The 17,681-nt window shown below is 56.6% G+C and overlaps 1 protein-coding gene across 1 annotated transcript in view; it reads right to left on the bottom strand.

The window, feature by feature from the left end:
- Window positions 1-17,086, bottom strand: part of RBMX2 (RNA binding motif protein X-linked 2) — a 58,708-nt gene extending 41,622 nt beyond the window's left edge. The window contains exons 1-3 of the mRNA XM_077465222.1: window positions 16,961-17,086; window positions 10,010-10,125; window positions 7,131-7,182 (exon numbers count right to left, since the gene is read on the bottom strand). Coding sequence (XP_077321348.1) covers window positions 7,131-7,182; window positions 10,010-10,125; window positions 16,961-16,965 — 173 coding nt within the window. The 5' untranslated portion in view covers window positions 16,966-17,086. The remainder of the gene's footprint in view (window positions 1-7,130; window positions 7,183-10,009; window positions 10,126-16,960) is intronic.
- Between the last annotated feature and the right edge of the window lie 595 nt (window positions 17,087-17,681).

Here is a 17,681-nt window from a genome sequence, read left to right on the forward strand (position 1 = left end):
ACCCCCCCTAGTTGACCTTCGCTCTGAGGCTGTTTGCCGACTTCGTGAGCGCCACTTCCCCTTCAGAATTCCAGCATCTGAAACAGGCCGAAGACGGCAAAAAAAATGTCGCGTGTGCACCAAAAAAGGGTTTCGAAAAGATACCAGCTACCATTGTCCCTCCCAACCTGGCCTTTGCATTGGTGAATGCTTCAAACTTTATCATACATCCCTAAAATATTAGCCCATATTTTTAACCATTTCCCCATTTTCATTATCTGTGCTGACCATTTTTCATGCTTTCCCAAATAACCATGCCACTGCCTTCCACGTGAACTGACCCTGGCCTGTTTTTTGACTATGCCTCTGCCTACTGTTTGGACTGCTTCTACGTGAACTGACCCTGGCCTGTTTTGTGACTATGCCTTTGCCTACCGTTTAGATTGCTTCCACGTGAACTGACCCTGGCCTGTTTTACCAACTACGCTTATGCCTACCGCTTGGACTGCTTTCACATCATCTGACCCTGGCCTGTTTTATGGACTATGCTTTTGCCTACCGCTTGGACTGATCTGTTGCCCTGCTACTCTAGGACACAGGGGTCTTCCATGTGAGGGGCTCCAGAAATGTTTTTCCGGATGGAGGAAACAATTTTTATTGTTTCTTCCGGTTTTCGGAATAGGGTCTGGAGTCCGGAGGCTTCTTAGAGATTTGGGTGGGTCGAAGCCTCTACCCCTGTGCCCCTGTGCACAGGTCTTACGTGATTGCGGCCCTCAGCCTGCTGCTGACTTACTGCCACCATGCCTCTGCCTGCCGCATGAACGGACCACACCGATACCTGGACTATGCAAATAATTAGCTGTAGCAAGAGGCAGTATGTTTATGAAGGGCTGGAGAGCGGTGCGATAATGAGTGTCTGCAGGTAACGGTGTACCAGGACCAATATTATGGCTGTGCTGGCTGTCTCTGTCTGGACAATTTCTATGGACTGCCATGCTGACAATATCCTTGTGCTGACTATAGACAATATTCCTGCCGGCTGCCTTGATAACTACCATTGCTGTCGCTAAGCACATCCCTGCCTGCTGCCTGGACCGGCGCTCTGGTGGATACTACACAGGTAATGCTTTTTTTTTTACCCTTTCCACAATAGAATTTATTTTGGATTGTAATTCTTGGTATGTACATGCTATGTGTTAGAAATATGAAGGTCCTTCAAAAATGATAGGTTGCCAGGAAACTATATGTCATTTATGCTCCTAGAACGTCTGATGGTGCTACTTGAATGTTGGGCCTTTGTATGTGGCCAGGCAGTGTAAAAGTTTCACACATGTGGTATCGCCATACTCAGGAGGAGTAGCAGAATGTATTTTGGGGTGTCATCTTTGCTATGTACATGCCATCTGTTGGAAATATCTGATAAATGGACAACTTTGTGTAAAAAAAAAAATGCGTTTTCATTTTTTTCCACATTTTCCAAAAACTTCTGGAAAAAAATGAACCGTTCTAAAGACTCATTATGCCTCATAGATTATATGCTGGGGTGTCTGCTTTTCAAAATGGGGTCGTTTTGGGGGCAATTCCATTGTCCTGGTGCTCCAGGGCCTTCAAAAATGTAATAGGTGGTTGAGAAATGAGATGTGTCATTTATGCTCGTAGAATGCCTGAAGATGCTATTTTAGTGTTGGGCCTTTGTATGTGGCCAGGCTGTGTAAAAGTCTCACACATGTGGTATCGCCATACTCAGGAGGAGTAGCAGAATGCATTTTGGGGTGTCATCTTTGCTATGTACATGCTATGTGTTGGAAATATCTGATAAATGGGCAACTTTGTGTAAAAAAAAAAATGCGTTTTCATTTTTTCCCACATTTTCCAAAAACTTCTGGAAAAAAATGAACCATTCAAAAGACTCATTATGCCTCATAGATTATACGTTGGGGTGTCTGCTTTCCAAAATGGGGTCATTTTGGGGGCAATTCCATTGTCCTGGTGCTCCAGGGCCTTCAAAAGTGTAATATGTGGTTGAGAAATGAGATGTGTCATTTATGCTCGTAAAACGCCTGAAGATGCTTCTTCAATGTTGGTGCTCTGTATGTTGCCAGGCTGTGTAAAAGTCCTACACATGTGGTATCGCTGTACTCGGGAAGAGTAGCAGAATGTATTTTGGGATGTAATTTGTTGTATGCATATGCTGTGTGTGAGAAATAACCTGATAATATGACAATTTTGTAAAAAAAAAAAAAAAAAAAAAAAAAATCGTCATTTTGCAAAGAATTATGGGAAAAAATTACAAAAAAAAAAAAAAAAAATCATGCTACTTACTTAATACCTTGGAATGTCTACTTTCTAAAAAGGGGTCATTTGGGGGGTATTTGTACTTTCCTGACTTGTTAGTGTCTCAAGAAATGAGATACACCTGATGTACTGAAGGCCTGATCAGAAGTGATCAATTTTCAGTGATTGGTACCATAGTTTGTAGACTCTATAACTTTAAAAAAGACCAAATAATTTACACTAATTTAGGTTATTTTTACCAAAGATATGTAGCAGTATAAATTTTGGCCAAAATTTATGAAGAAAAATTACTAATTTGCAAAAAATTTTGATGGAAAAAAAGAAAAAGGCATTTTTTTCACAAAATTTACGGCATTTTTTTATTTATAGCACAAAAAAAAAACCCCACTAGTGATTAAATACCACCAAAAGAAAGCTCTATTTGTGTGAAAAAAAGGACGCAAGTTTCATATGGCTACAGTGTTGCATGACTGAGTAATTGTCATTCAAAGTGTGAGAGCGCTGAAAGCTGAAAATTGGTCTGGTCAGGAAGGGGGTGTAAGTGCACTGTACTGAGGTGGTTAAATAAAAAAATTAAAAAAAAAATTAAAAAGAAATGCGATATGCTTTACAAGATAATAAGTAGTTACTCTCGAACAGTCGATACCATTGCACTCATATTGCTGTTTCCCAATCAACTGAACATTCAAGGGGTGTGTCTCTGAGGATGTTATATTTTGATAGTTCTGAGACAATGCAACCAGACTCACGGACATCTTGCTTGTGGGCCCTTCTTTTAATATTTGTTTTTTTGTATGTGTATGTACCGTATAATATATATATATATAATGTTATGAAAAATCAATAAAAAGATATTTGGAAAGACCTCTGCGCAAATGCCGTGTGACATAAAATATTGCAACAACCGCTATTTTATTCCCTAGGATCTCTGCTAAAAAAAATATATATAATTTTTTTGGGGTCCAAGTGATTTTCTGGCAGAAAATACAGGACTTTTACATGTAAGCAACAAGTGTCAGAAAAGATTTATTCTTTAAATGGTTAAACTGAGAACTCTACACACAGAGTTCAGTTCATTCAAATGTAAACATTGTATCTTTTTGCTCTTTTCTTGGCAGACTGCCCAGAGAGGAAACAAGTCGCTTCTATTAAGACTCAGGCAACTTGAACTGACTTCTATTACAGAAGTCATTTCCAAGTCCCGCGGTTCTAAATTGGCCTTTTTATCAGCTTAATCGGCCGATAGAGTATATAGCCCCAGCATCACAGATCATGGTATATAGCGCAGCCTTACAGACCTGGTATATAACATTTCTCAGAAAGCCTGGCATGTAGCATTTCTCACAAAGCCTGGCATGTAGCATTTATCACAAAGACTGGCATGTAGCATTTATCACAAAGCCTGGCATGTAGCATTTATCACAAAGCCTGGCATGTAGCATTTATCACAAAGCCTGGCATGTAGCATTTATCACAAAGCCTGGCATGTAGCATTTATCACAAAGCCTGGCATGTAGCATTTATCACAAAGCCTGGCATCAGGGCCGTTTTTAAGGCAGGGCAAAAGGGGCAGGTGCCCTGGGCCCTGTCATTGTTGTGGGGCCCAAAGCAGCTGCCTTATACTTGCCAATTGTCCTGGTTTAAATTCCCTCATCCCTTGAGGTTTTAGTCCTGTCTGTGTCCTGATATCTCAGTGGGAAGTGCTGCTACTAATGCTGCCCAGCTCTGCCCTATTGTTGTGTACGGGTGACTCACCTTCAGACCCTGTGTTTACATGTAAATTTCCGGCATTCATATGTAAATAGGGGCAGCTATCAGCATTGATATGTATATCATGCCCCCCTGAGGTCATATCCACAGTAATTTCTAGCAACCAATCAACAAGCAGAAATCATGTGCTGTAACCTCTAGCAACTAATCAGTGAGCCATAATGTGTGCTGTAACCTGTAGCAACCAGTCAGTGAGCGGTAATGATACACTGTAAGCTCTGGCAACCAATCGCAATAGCTGCCTGATCTGATTCAGTAAACTGATTTTGAGTCTAGCTGCTATTTATTGTATGTCTCAAAGCATGTGGAGAGCAAAACTGAATGGGAGGGGGGCCCCAAGAAAAGTTTTGCCAGGGTCCAATCAATATTAAAGACGGCCCTGCCTGGCATATAGCATTTCTCACAAAGCCTGGCATGTAGCATTTATCACAAAGCCTGGCATGTAGCATTTATCACAAAGCCTGGCATGTAGCATTTATCACAAAGCCTGGCATGTAGCATTTATCACAAAGCCTGGCATGTAGCATTTATCACAAAGCCTGGCATGTAGCATTTATCACAAAGCCTGGCATCAGGGCCGTTTTTAAGGCAGGGCAAAAGGGGCAGCTGCCCTGGGCCCTGTCATTGTTGTGGGGCCCAAAGCAGCTGCCTTATACTTGCCAATTGTCCTGGTTAAATTCCCTCATCCCTTGAGGTTTTAGTCCTGTCTGTGTCCCTGATATCTCAGTGGGAAGTGCTGCTACTAATGCTGCCCAGCTCTGCCCTATTGTTGTGTACGGGTGACTCACCTTCAGACCCTGTGTTTACATGTAAATTTCCGGCATTCATATGTAAATAGGGGCAGCTATCAGCATTGATATGTATATCATGCCCCCTGAGGTCATATCCACAGTAATTTCTAGCAACCAATCAACAAGCAGAAATCATGTGCTGTAACCTCTAGCAACTAATCAGTGAGCCATAATGTGTGCTGTACCTGTAGCAACCAGTCAGTGAGCGGTAATGATACACTGTAAGCTCTGGCAACCAATCGCAATAGCTGCCTGATCTGATTCAGTAAACTGATTTTGAGTCTAGCTGCTATTTATTGTATGTCTCAAAGCATGTGGAGAGCAAAACTGAATGGGAGGGGGGCCCCAAGAAAAGTTTTGCCCAGGGTCCAATCAATATTAAAGACGGCCCTGCCTGGCATATAGCATTTCTCACAAAGTCTGGCATGTAGCATTTCTCAAAAGCCTGGCATGTAGCATTTCTCACAAAGCCTGGCATGTAGCATTTCTCACAAAGCCTGGCATGTAGCATTTCTCACAAAGCTGGTATATTTCAGTGTCATTGCTGGGGGGTGGCGTCAGTGTCAGTGCTGGGGGGGGGGGTGGGATGAGTGTCAGTGCTGGGGGGGGAGATGAGTGCCAGTGCTACAAGTTGAGCTTGTTAAAAGGTCTTCCTGATCTCTCGTCATCTTCTAAGTGATCTTCTTTCACTTTTGAAGCCACTCAAACCACCTCATTGCAGCATCGCCGTAAACTTGCCGAATCATCTCAAATGTCTCTGTGGCAGATTTGCCCAGTTTCACATAGAATTTCATGTTTGCTCTTTGTTCTAACTTGCCGTCCCATGATGAAAATGGCAGACGTGGTAACTCACAGGGTCAGAATAGCACCAGTTGCACAGCTCCCAATGTACACAGGGCGATGTCTTTTGGCACACTGACTTATGAAGGTCGGTGCTCCCTGTGAGTGTGCATACCAGCCTTGTGCTGCCATCTGTTGGCCTGCTACTTAAATAGTCTTGAACCTTATTGATACCACCTTGTAAAAGGTAATCCTATCACAAAAAAAAAAAAAAAAATAGTAGCTCTCCAGCCCAGGGATGGGCTCAGGGGTGTGATGGAATCCTAGTCCAAATCTGCCAGAAAGCTGCCACTTTGTACTACCAATTAAAAGCGGCTGAGGCATTGCTTGCTTTGCCACCGCATGTACACACGTCTACTGTATACATGCAGCTGCAGGATGGGGAATGCTTCTGCCGCTTACGACTGGGGGCGTGCAGTATACAGCTCAGCCTCACAGATCAGGGTATACAGCTCAGCGTATATACAGCTCAGCGTGTATATACAGCTCAGCCTCACAGATCAGGGTATACAGCTCAGCCTCACAGATCAGGGTATACAGCTCAGCCTCCAGTGGATCAGCCCTAATGCACTGAGTGAGAGGAAGGAAGAGCTGGAACCTGGGCAGGCAGCACAGAGGAATGAGCCAGCTGGGCAGTCTCCTATCAGTTCCTCAGAGTGTGTGATCAATACAGGGCCATAAGCAGAGTAAGACGCAAATCATATAGGAGATCCCGTGCCAACAGCTAGCATGCATATTAGGTCACGAGGGATCCACTGACAGAAGTCGGGAGAGAGCTAGAATAAGAACAGATGAGGGAGATCCACTGAGATATTGTGAAAAGCTAAGAGCAGATCTCATGAGGGATCCACTGAAAGATGCTGAGCAATGCTAGAAGGGATCATAAGAGGGATTCAGTAGAAAAATATCTGCAGAGTGAGGAGGACCAGATCATGTGTCTTATCCCTGATCCTTCTCCTGCTGTAAAGCCCCATACACACTATCAGTTTTTGTGCTGAGTTTTTCCTTCAGATTACCAAAACCATATAATATGAGGTCAACGTTTAGGAGTTTCCATTTGTATTCAATCAGGCAGGCCTTTTACTACATAGTTTTGGTAAACCTGAAGGAAAACTCAGCAGACAAACTGATAGTGTGTATGGGGCTTAAAGCCTCCCTAGGAGTGGTGGGACTCCTGTTACAACCCTGATCTTTGCCTGCCTGTCAAGCTCCCCAGTAATGATGGGGCTTCGGTCATATCGCTGATCGGACTTCAGCCACTCTCTGCTGAAAACAGGGCACGGGTGTGCAGAACGAACTGCACTCTTATGATCCATAGAAGTACAACCAAACTGAGCTTTGGTTAAAGTACGACATGAAACAAGAATCTGAATTTGGTGATATGTACTACTTTGGGAGGAAGTTCTAGATATTGACTATCTCCTGGGAAAAAAAATAAAAATAAAATAAACTTACTGCGAGAAGACACAAATAATGTCGCCTTCAGTCAACTCAAAAGGCAGCCCTCCTACAGGGGGGAAAAAAAAAAGGGAGGAGAGGTCATGTAACAAAGTACAAACATCACTTCTTAGAACGACATTAAAGAGGCCCGGTCACCCTTCATAGCACACCTCCGCTGTCCCTGTTTTCTTTGGCTACCGGGGGGCAGCGGAGGTGGACAGGACACGTCCCTCTAAGCTCTAACACAGATTCCAATTACAATCCTGTCATTGCTACACATTTTTTTTTAACCTTTGCACAGGGTCACACACTAATATATATATACGTGTGTGTGTGTGTGTGTGTGTGTGTGTGTGTGTGTGTGTGTGTGTGTGGTGTGTGTGTGTGTGTGTGTGTGTGTGTGTGTGTGTGTGTGTGTGTGTGTCAGTGATGGCGAACCTTGGCACTCCAGATGTTTTGGAACTACAATTCCCAGGATACTCATCTACACTGCAGAGTGCATGAGCATCATGGGAAATGTAGTTCCAAAACATCTGGGGTGCCAAGGTTCGCCATCACTGATTATATATATATATATATATATATATACACACACACACACACACACACACACACACATCAGTGATGGCGAACCTTGGCACCCCAGATGTTTTGGAACTACATTTCCCATGATGCTCATGCACTCTGCAGTGTAGATGAGTATCCTGGGAATTGTAGTTCCAAAACATCTGGAGTACCAAGGTTCGCCATCACTGATATATATACACACACATGCATAATATAATATAATATATATATATATATATACACACACACATATACATACATACATATACACACACACACACATATACATATACACACACACATACACAGTATCTCACAAGTGAGCACACCCCTCAAATTTTTGTAAATATTTTCTTCTATCCTTTCATGTGACAACACTGAAGAAATGGCACTTGGCTACAATGTAAAGTAGTGAGTGTACAGCTTGTATAACAGTGTAAATTTGCTGTCCCCTCAAAATAACTCAACACACAGCCATTAATGTCTAAACCGCTGGCAACAAAAGGGAGTACATCCCTATGTGAAAATGTCCAAATTGTGCCCAAGGTGTCAATATTTTGTGTGGCCACCATTATTTTCCAGCACTGCCTTAACCCTCTTGGGCATGGAGGTCACCAGAGCTTCATAGGTTGGCACTGGAGTCCTCTTCCACTCCTCCATGACGACATCACAGAGCTGGTGGATGTTGGAGACCTTGCGCTCCTCCACCTTCCGTTTGAGGATGCCCCACAGATGCTCAATATGGTTTAGGTCTGGAGACATGATTGGTCAGTCCACCACCTTTACCCTCAGCTTCTATAGCAAGGCAGTGGTCATCTTGGTGTGTTTGGGGTGGTTATCATGTTGGAATACTGCCCTGGGGCCCAGTCTCTGAAGGGAGGGGATCATGCTCTTCTTCAGTATGTCACTGTATATGTTGGCATTTATGGTTCCATCAATGAACTGTAGCACCCCAGTGCCGGCAGCACTCATGCAGCCCCAGACCATGACACTCCCACCACCATGCTTGACTGCAGACAAGATACACTTGTCTTTGTACTCCTCACCTGGTTGCCGCCACACACGCTTGTCACCATCTGAACCAAATAATTTTACCTTGGACTATTCAGACCACAGGACATGGTTCCAGTAATCCATGTCCTTAGTCAGCTTGTCCTCAGCAAACTGTTTGCGGTCTTTCTTGTGCATCATCTTTAGAAGAGGCTTCCTTCTGGGATGACAGCCATGCAGCTCAATTGGTACTAAGGGGCCCAAAGTGTGGCAAGAAAATATCCCCCACACCATTACACCCCCACCACAAGCCTGAACCGGTGATACAAGGCAGGATGGATCCATGCGCCCAAATTCTGACCCCACCATCTGAATGTCGCAGCTGAAATCCATCAGACCAGGCAACTTTTTTCCAATCTTCTATTGTCCAATTTTGGTGATCCTGTGCCAATTGTAGCCTGTTTCCTGTTCTTAGCGGACAGGAGTGGCACTCAGTGTGGTCTTCTGCTGCTGTAGCCCATCTGCTTCAAGGTTGGATGTGCTGTGCTTTCAAAGATGGTATTATGCATACCTTGGGTGATATCTATTTGAGTTACTGTTGCCTTTCTATCATCTGGAACCAGTCTGCCCATTCTCCTCTGACAACAAGTCATTTTCCTCCACACAACTGTCTCTCACTGGATATTTTCTCTCTTCCCACCATTCTCTATAAACCCTGAGAGATGATTGAGCGTGAAAATCCCAGAAATACTCAGACCAGCCTGTCTGACACCAACAACCATGCCACGTTCAAAGTCACTTCAATACCCTTTCTTCCCCATTCTGATGCTCAGTTCAAACTTTAGCAAGTCATTGTCACCACGTCTAAAATGCATTGAGTTGCTGCCATGTGATTGGCTGATAAAATTGAACAGGTGTACCTAATAAAGCGACCGGTGAGTGTATATTATATAACCTCAAAAGTGACAGAACTGGAATTATGCAAATGCATGTGTTGCCAAAATCCCAGTTCTGCCACATTTGTGCCCCGATGATTTCAGTGCTTGAAACCCTAAGATCGGTTGGTTCTCTTACTGCGCAGAGTATGCAATAAAAGCCCAGGATTATGACCAATGGTGTGGTGCAGTTACTGCTTAGTAAATATTCGGGCTTGTACTGCTACCCTGGACTCTGTTAGAGAGATTTATACGCATTTCCTGCCCCAGTCACACCGGTTTCCCCAGACAGGAATAACAATAAAATAAAATAATATACACACACACATAAAAACCTGACAGGGGTTCTAAACATAAACTCTAACACATCCATGGTCTCCTTCACACTGCTCTGTGACTCACCCAAGAATACCCAGGCGCTATCTTTGTAGTCCTGATGCCATGACACGGAATCCTTCACACCGAGCCGAGCCTCCCGTTCATTCAGCTCATTGATCAGCTTCACTTTTGTTAACGGACTACAAACAAAGGAGATAATGGATTAACGCAGTCACCATAGCTGGGGGGCAGAGCTCGGCGCGGACTCTGCGGGGAGGGGGGGGGAAGCAGAGCTCGGCGTGGACTCTGCGGGGAGGGGGGGGGGGAAGCGCGGCGCGGACTCTGCGGGGAGGGGGGGGGGGGAAGCGCGTCGCGGACTCTGCGGGGAGGGGGGGGGGGGAAGCGCGGCGCGGACTCTGCGGGGAGGGGGGGGGGGAAGCGCGGCGCGGACTCTGCGGGGAGGGGGGGGGGGAAGCGCGGCGCGGACTCTGCGGGGAGGGGGGGGGGGGGAAGCGCGGCGCGGACTCTGCGGGGAAGCGCGGCGCGGACTCTGCGGGGAAGCGCGGCGCGGACTCTGCGGGGAAGCGCGGCGCGGACTCTGCGGGGAAGCGCGGCGCGGACTCTGCGGGGAAGCGCGGCGCGGACTCTGCGGGGAAGCGCGGCGCGGACTCTGCGGGGAAGCGCGGCGCGGACTCTGCGGGGAAGCGCGGCGCGGACTCTGCGGGGAGGGGGGGGGGGGAAGCGCGGCGCGGACTCTGCGGGGAGGGGGGGGGGAAGCGCGGCGCGGACTCTGCGGGGAGGGGGGGGGGGAAGCGCGGCGCGGACTCTGCGGGGAGGGGGGGGGGGAAGCGCGGCGCGGACTCTGCGGGGAGGGGGGGGGGGAAGCGCGGCGCGGACTCTGCGGGGAGGGGGGGGGGAAGCGCGGCGCGGACTCTGCGGGGAGGGGGGGGGAAGCGCGGCGCGGACTCTGCGGGGAGGGGGGGGAAGCGCGGCGCGGACTCTGCGGGGAGGGGGGGGGAAGCGCGGCGCGGACTCTGCGGGGAGGGGGGGGGGGAAGCGCGGCGCGGACTCTGCGGGGAGGGGGGGGGAAGCGCGGCGCGGACTCTGCGGGGAGGGGGGGGGGAAGCGCGGCGCGGACTCTGCGGGGAGGGGGGGGGGAAGCGCGGCGCGGACTCTGCGGGGAGGGGGGGGGAAGCGCGGCGCGGACTCTGCGGGGAGGGGGGGGAAGCGCGGCGCGGACTCTGCGGGGAGGGGGGGGGAAGCGCGGCGCGGACTCTGCGGGGAGGGGGGGGGGGAAGCGCGGCGCGGACTCTGCGGGGAGGGGGGGAAGCGCGGCGCGGACTCTGCGGGGAGGGGGGGGGAAGCGCGGCGCGGACTCTGCGGGGAGGGGGGGGGAAGCGCGGCGCGGACTCTGCGGGGAGGGGGGGGAAGCGCGGCGCGGACTCTGCGGGGAGGGGGGGGGGAAGCGCGGCGCGGACTCTGCGGGGAGGGGGGGGGGAAGCGCGGCGCGGACTCTGCGGGGAGGGGGGGGGGAAGCGCGGCGCGGACTCTGCGGGGAGGGGGGGGGGAAGCGCGGCGCGGACTCTGCGGGGAGGGGGGGGGGGAAGCGCGGCGCGGACTCTGCGGGGAGGGGGGGGGGAAGCGCGGCGCGGACTCTGCGGGGAGGGGGGGGGAAGCGCGGCGCGGACTCTGCGGGGAGGGGGGGGGGGAAGCGCGGCGCGGACTCTGCGGGGAGGGGGGGGGGGAAGCGCGGCGCGGACTCTGCGGGGAGGGGGGGGGGAAGCGCGGCGCGGACTCTGCGGGGAGGGGGGGGGAAGCGCGGCGCGGACTCTGCGGGGATGGGGGGGGAAGCGCGGCGCGGACTCTGCGGGGAGGGGGGGGAAGCGCGGCGCGGACTCTGCGGGGAGGGGGGGGAAGCGCGGCGCGGACTCTGCGGGGAGGGGGGGGAAGCGCGGCGCGGACTCTGCGGGGAGGGGGGGGGAAGCGCGGCGCGGACTCTGCGGGGAGGGGGGGGAAGCGCGGCGCGGACTCTGCGGGGAGGGGGGGGAAGCGCGGCGCGGACTCTGCGGGGAGGGGGGGAAGCGCGGCGCGGACTCTGCGGGGAGGGGGGGGGAAGCGCGGCGCGGACTCTGCGGGGAGGGGGGGGAAGCGCGGCGCGGACTCTGCGGGGAGGGGGGGGGAAGCGCGGCGCGGACTCTGCGGGGAGGGGGGGGGGGGAAGCGCGGCGCGGACTCTGCGGGGAGGGGGGGAAGCGCGGCGCGGACTCTGCGGGGAGGGGGGGGAAGCGCGGCGCGGACTCTGCGGGGAGGGGGGGGAAGCGCGGCGCGGACTCTGCGGGGAGGGGGGGGGAAGCGCGGCGCGGACTCTGCGGGGAGGGGGGGGAAGCGCGGCGCGGACTCTGCGGGGAGGGGGGGGAAGCGCGGCGCGGACTCTGCGGGGAGGGGGGGGAAGCGCGGCGCGGACTCTGCGGGGAGGGGGGGGAAGCGCGGCGCGGACTCTGCGGGGAGGGGGGGGGAAGCGCGGCGCGGACTCTGCGGGGAGGGGGGGGGAAGCGCGGCGCGGACTCTGCGGGGAGGGGGGGGAAGCGCGGCGCGGACTCTGCGGGAAGGCGGGGGGAGCGCGGCGCGGGGAGGAAGCAGAGCGCGGCGCGGACTCTGCGGGGAGGGGGAGGAAGCGCGGCGCGGGGAGGAAGGCAGAGCGCGGACTCTGCGGGGAGGAAGCAGAGCGCGGACTCTGCGGGGAGGAAGCAGAGCGCGGACTCTGCGGGGAGGAAGCAGAGCGCGGACTCTGCGGGGAGGAAGCAGAGCGCGGACTCTGCGGGGAGGAAGCAGAGCGCGGACTCTGCGGGGAGGAAGCAGAGCGCGGACTCTGCGGGGAGGAAGCAGAGCGCGGACTCTGCGGGGAGGAAGCAGAGCGCGGACTCTGCGGGGAGGAAGCAGAGCGCGGACTCTGCGGGGAGGAAGCAGAGCGCGGACTCTGCGGGGAGGAAGCAGAGCGCGGACTCTGCGGGGAGGAAGCAGTGCGCGGACTCTGCGGGGAGGAAGCAGAGCGCGGCGCGGACTCTGCGGGGAGGAAGCAGAGCGCGGCGCGGACTCTGCGGGGAGGAAGCAGAGCGCGGCGCGGACTCTGCGGGGAGGAAGCAGAGCGCGGCGCGGACTCTGCGGGGAGGAAGCAGAGCGCGGCGCGGACTCTGCGGGGAGGAAGCAGAGCGCGGCGCGGACTCTGCGGGGAGGGGGGGAGCAGAGCTCGGAGGGGACAGAGCGCGGCGCGGACTCGGTGGTGGAGGGAGGGGACAGAGCGCGGCCTCTGTGGTGGAGGGAGGGGGCAGAGCGCGGCCTCGGTGGTGGAGGGAGGGGGCAGAGCGCGGCCTCGGTGGTGGAGGGAGGGGGCAGAGCGCGGCCTCGGTGGTGGAGGGAGGGGGCAGAGCGCGGACTCGGTGGTGGGGGGAGGGGGCAGAGCGCGGACTCGGTGGTGGGGGGGGAGGGGGCAGAGCGAGGACTCGGTGGTGGGGGGGAGGGGGCAGAGCGAGGACTCGGTGGTGGGGGGGAGGGGGCAGAGCGAGGACTCGGTGGTGGGGGGGAGGGGGCAGAGCGAGGACTCGGTGGTGGGGGGGAGGGGGCAGAGCGAGGACTCGGTGGTGGGGGGAGGGGGCAGAGCGAGGACTCGGTGGTGGGGGGGAGGGGGCAGAGCGAGGACTCGGTGGTGGGGGGGAGGGGGCAGAGCGAGGCGCGGTGGTGGGGGGAGGGGGCAGAGCGAGGCGCGGACTCGGTGGTGGGGGGGAGGGGGCAGAGCGAGGCGCGGACTCGGTGGTGGGGGGGAGGGGGCAGAGCGAGGCGCGGACTCGGTGGTGGGGGGGAGGGGCAGAGCGAGGAGCGGACTCTGCGGGGAGGGGGGGGGGAAGCGCGGCGCGGACTCTGCGGGGAGGGGGGGGGAAGCGCGGCGCGGACTCTGCGGGGAGGGGGGGGGGAAGCGCGGCGCGGACTCTGCGGGGAGGGGGGGGGGGAAGCGCGGCGCGGACTCTGCGGGGAGGGGGGGGGGAAGCGCGGCGCGGACTCTGCGGGGAGGGGGGGGGAAGCGCGGCGCGGACTCTGCGGGGAGGGGGGGGGGAAGCGCGGCGCGGACTCTGCGGGGAGGGGGGGGGGAAGCGCGGCGCGGACTCTGCGGGGAGGGGGGGGGGGAAGCGCGGCGCGGACTCTGCGGGGAGGGGGGGGGAAGCGCGGCGCGGACTCTGCGGGGAGGGGGGGGGGAAGCGCGGCGCGGACTCTGCGGGGAGGGGGGGGGAAGCGCGGCGCGGACTCTGCGGGGAGGGGGGGGGGAAGCGCGGCGCGGACTCTGCGGGGAGGGGGGGGAAGCGCGGCGCGGACTCTGCGGGGAGGGGGGGGGAAGCGCGGCGCGGACTCTGCGGGGAGGGGGGGGAAGCGCGGCGCGGACTCTGCGGGGAGGGGGGGGGAAGCGCGGCGCGGACTCTGCGGGGAGGGGGGGGGAAGCGCGGCGCGGACTCTGCGGGAGGGGGGGGGGGGGGAAGCGCGGCGCGGACTCTGCGGGGAGGGGGGGGGAAGCGCGGCGCGGACTCTGCGGGGAGGGGGGGGGAAGCGCGGCGCGGACTCTGCGGGGAGGGGGGGAAGCGCGGCGCGGACTCTGCGGGGAGGGGGGGGAAGCGCGGCGCGGACTCTGCGGGGAGGGGGGGGAAGCGCGGCGCGGACTCTGCGGGGAGGGGGGGGAAGCGCGGCGCGGACTCTGCGGGGAGGGGGGGAAGCGCGGCGCGGACTCTGCGGGGAGGGGGGGGAAGCGCGGCGCGGACTCTGCGGGGAGGGGGGGGGAAGCGCGGCGCGGACTCTGCGGGGAGGGGGGGGGAAGCGCGGCGCGGACTCTGCGGGGAGGGGGGGGAAGCGCGGCGCGGACTCTGCGGGAAGGCGGGGGGAGCGCGGCGCGGGGAGGAAGCAGAGCGCGGCGCGGACTCTGCGGGGAGGGGGAGGAAGCGCGGCGCGGGGAGGAAGCAGAGCGCGGACTCTGCGGGGAGGAAGCAGAGCGCGGACTCTGCGGGGAGGAAGCAGAGCGCGGACTCTGCGGGGAGGAAGCAGAGCGCGGACTCTGCGGGGAGGAAGCAGAGCGCGGACTCTGCGGGGAGGAAGCAGAGCGCGGACTCTGCGGGGAGGAAGCAGAGCGCGGACTCTGCGGGGAGGAAGCAGAGCGCGGACTCTGCGGGGAGGAAGCAGAGCGCGGCGCGGACTCTGCGGGGAGGAAGCAGAGCGCGGCGCGGACTCTGCGGGGAGGAAGCAGAGCGCGGCGCGGACTCTGCGGGGAGGAAGCAGAGCGCGGCGCGGACTCTGCGGGGAGGAAGCAGAGCGCGGCGCGGACTCTGCGGGGAGGAAGCAGAGCGCGGCGCGGACTCTGCGGGGAGGAAGCAGAGCGCGGCGCGGACTCTGCGGGGAGGGGGGAGCAGAGCTCGGAGGGGACAGAGCGCGGCGCGGACTTGGTGGTGGAGGGAGGGGACAGAGCGCGGCCTCTGTGGTGGAGGGAGGGGGCAGAGCGCGGCCTCGGTGGTGGAGGGAGGGGGCAGAGCGCGCCCTCGGTGGTGGAGGGAGGGGGCAGAGCGCGGCCTCGGTGGTGGAGGGAGGGGGCAGAGCGCGGACTCGGTGGTGGGGGGAGGGGGCAGAGCGCGGACTCGGTGGTGGGGGGGAGGGGGCAGAGCGAGGACTCGGTGGTGGGGGGGAGGGGGCAGAGCGAGGACTCGGTGGTGGGGGGGAGGGCAGAGCGAGGACTCGGTGGTGGGGGGAGGGGGCAGAGCGAGGACTCGGTGGTGGGGGGGAGGGGGCAGAGCGAGGACTCGGTGGTGGGGGGGAGGGGGCAGAGCGAGGACTCGGTGGTGGGGGGGAGGGGGCAGAGCGAGGACTCGGTGGTGGGGGGGAGGGGGCAGAGCGAGGACTCGGTGGTGGGGGGGAGGGGGCAGAGCGAGGCGCGGTGGTGGGGGGGAGGGGGCAGAGCGAGGCGCGGACTCGGTGGTGGGGGGGAGGGGGCAGAGCGAGGCGCGGACTCGGTGGTGGGGGGGAGGGGGCAGAGCGAGGCGCGGACTCGGTGGTGGGGGGGGAGGGGGCAGAGCGAGGAGCGGACTCGGTGGTGGGGGAGGGGGCAGAGCGAGGCGCGGACTCGGTGGTGGGGGGGAGGGGGCAGAGCGAGGCGCGGACTCGGTGGTGGGGGGAGGGCAGAGCGAGGCGCGGACTCGGTGGTGGGGGGGAGGGGGCAGAGCGAGGCGCGGACTCGGTGGTGGGGGGGAGGGGGCAGAGCGAGGCGCGGACTCGGTGGTGGGGGGGAGGGGGCAGAGCGAGGCGCGGACTCGGTGGTGGGGGGGAGGGGGCAGAGCGAGGCGCGGACTCGGTGGTGGGGGGGAGGGGGCAGAGCGAGGCGCGGACTCGGTGGTGGGGGGGAGGGGGCAGAGCGAGGCGCGGACTCGGTGGTGGGGGGGAGGGGGCAGAGCGAGGCGCGGACTCGGTGGTGGGGGGGAGGGGGCAGAGCGAGGCGCGGACTCGGTGGTGGGGGGGGGCAGAGCGAGGCGCAGACCCGGTGGGGGAGGGGGCAGAGCGAGGCGCAGACCCGGTGGGGGAGGGGGCAGAGCGAGGCGCAGACCCGGTGGGGGAGGGGGCAGAGCGAGGCGCAGACCCGGTGGGGGAGGGCGCAGAGCGAGGCGCTGTGTGGACTCGGTGGGGGAGGGGACAGGGCGCTGTGTGGACTCGGTGGGGGAGGGGACAGGGCGCTGTGTGGACTCGGTGGGGGAGGGGACAGGGCGCTGTGTGGACTCGGTGGGGGAGGGGACAGGGCGCTGTGTGGACTCGGTGGGGGAGGGGACAGAGCTTGGGGTGGACTGGGGGGGTTGAGCTCGGTGTGGACTGGGGAGGGACTGAGGAGAATCACTCAGGTGAAGTAAATCCAGTGGTAGAGAATTGGTGGACATTCAGCAGACACGAGCGGCCCTCTCGCACACAGAGGCGCCCGGAGCTCACACGTCACACATTCAGGAGATATATGCGGGTCACTCACTTCATTGTATTCGCCCAGTCTGCGGCTCTCCCTGTTGTGGTAGCACGATAATGACGTCACCATCAAGCGACCGGTACCTCGCCTGCCGTCACCACACCCCTTAAGAAGGAGAGAGAGAAGAAAAGAGGTAGAAAAGGGGAGAGAAAGAGAGACAAAACAAGGGGGGGAGATAGAGCATAGCGAACACAAATCTTGAAAATCATTGAATAATACACATCAAAACATAAAAAAAGACAAAAAATAATTAACAAAAAAACGAGAAAAAGAACAGAAAACCAGCAATAATATATATATATATATATATATATATATATATATATATATATATATTATAGCTATATAATATTGACAAGGAAAATAAATCATCACAAATAAATATGTCTCATAAACATCCTGATTTGTGTTAGAAGTACTTAGATGTGTTGGATGTCCTCACCGTGGTCCCTTCAAGGCTTGGTCTGCCACGCCATACTTATATTTTTTTTATCTGCTTCTTAGCCTTTGATTCCTCATTCTGATTCCTCTGCAAATCGTCGTGCAGAGCTATGGTGCGAACGCACAGGGACAGTAAAAGCTCTTATTACGATTCTTTGTAGTGATCCTATTATTAAAAAAAATATCTTTATTTCTTCAATTTCTTCATTTTTGTAAAAAAAAATTCTGACCAAAAAAAAAAAAATGACATCCCAATCAGGGCTGGTGCAAGGATTTTTGACACCCT

Source organism: Lithobates pipiens, unplaced genomic scaffold (genome assembly GCF_037356315.1).
Source record: "Lithobates pipiens isolate NorthernLeopardFrog02 unplaced genomic scaffold, aLitPip1_a1.2 Scaffold_1, whole genome shotgun sequence".
NCBI classification, from domain to species: Eukaryota; Metazoa; Chordata; class Amphibia; order Anura; family Ranidae; genus Lithobates; species Lithobates pipiens.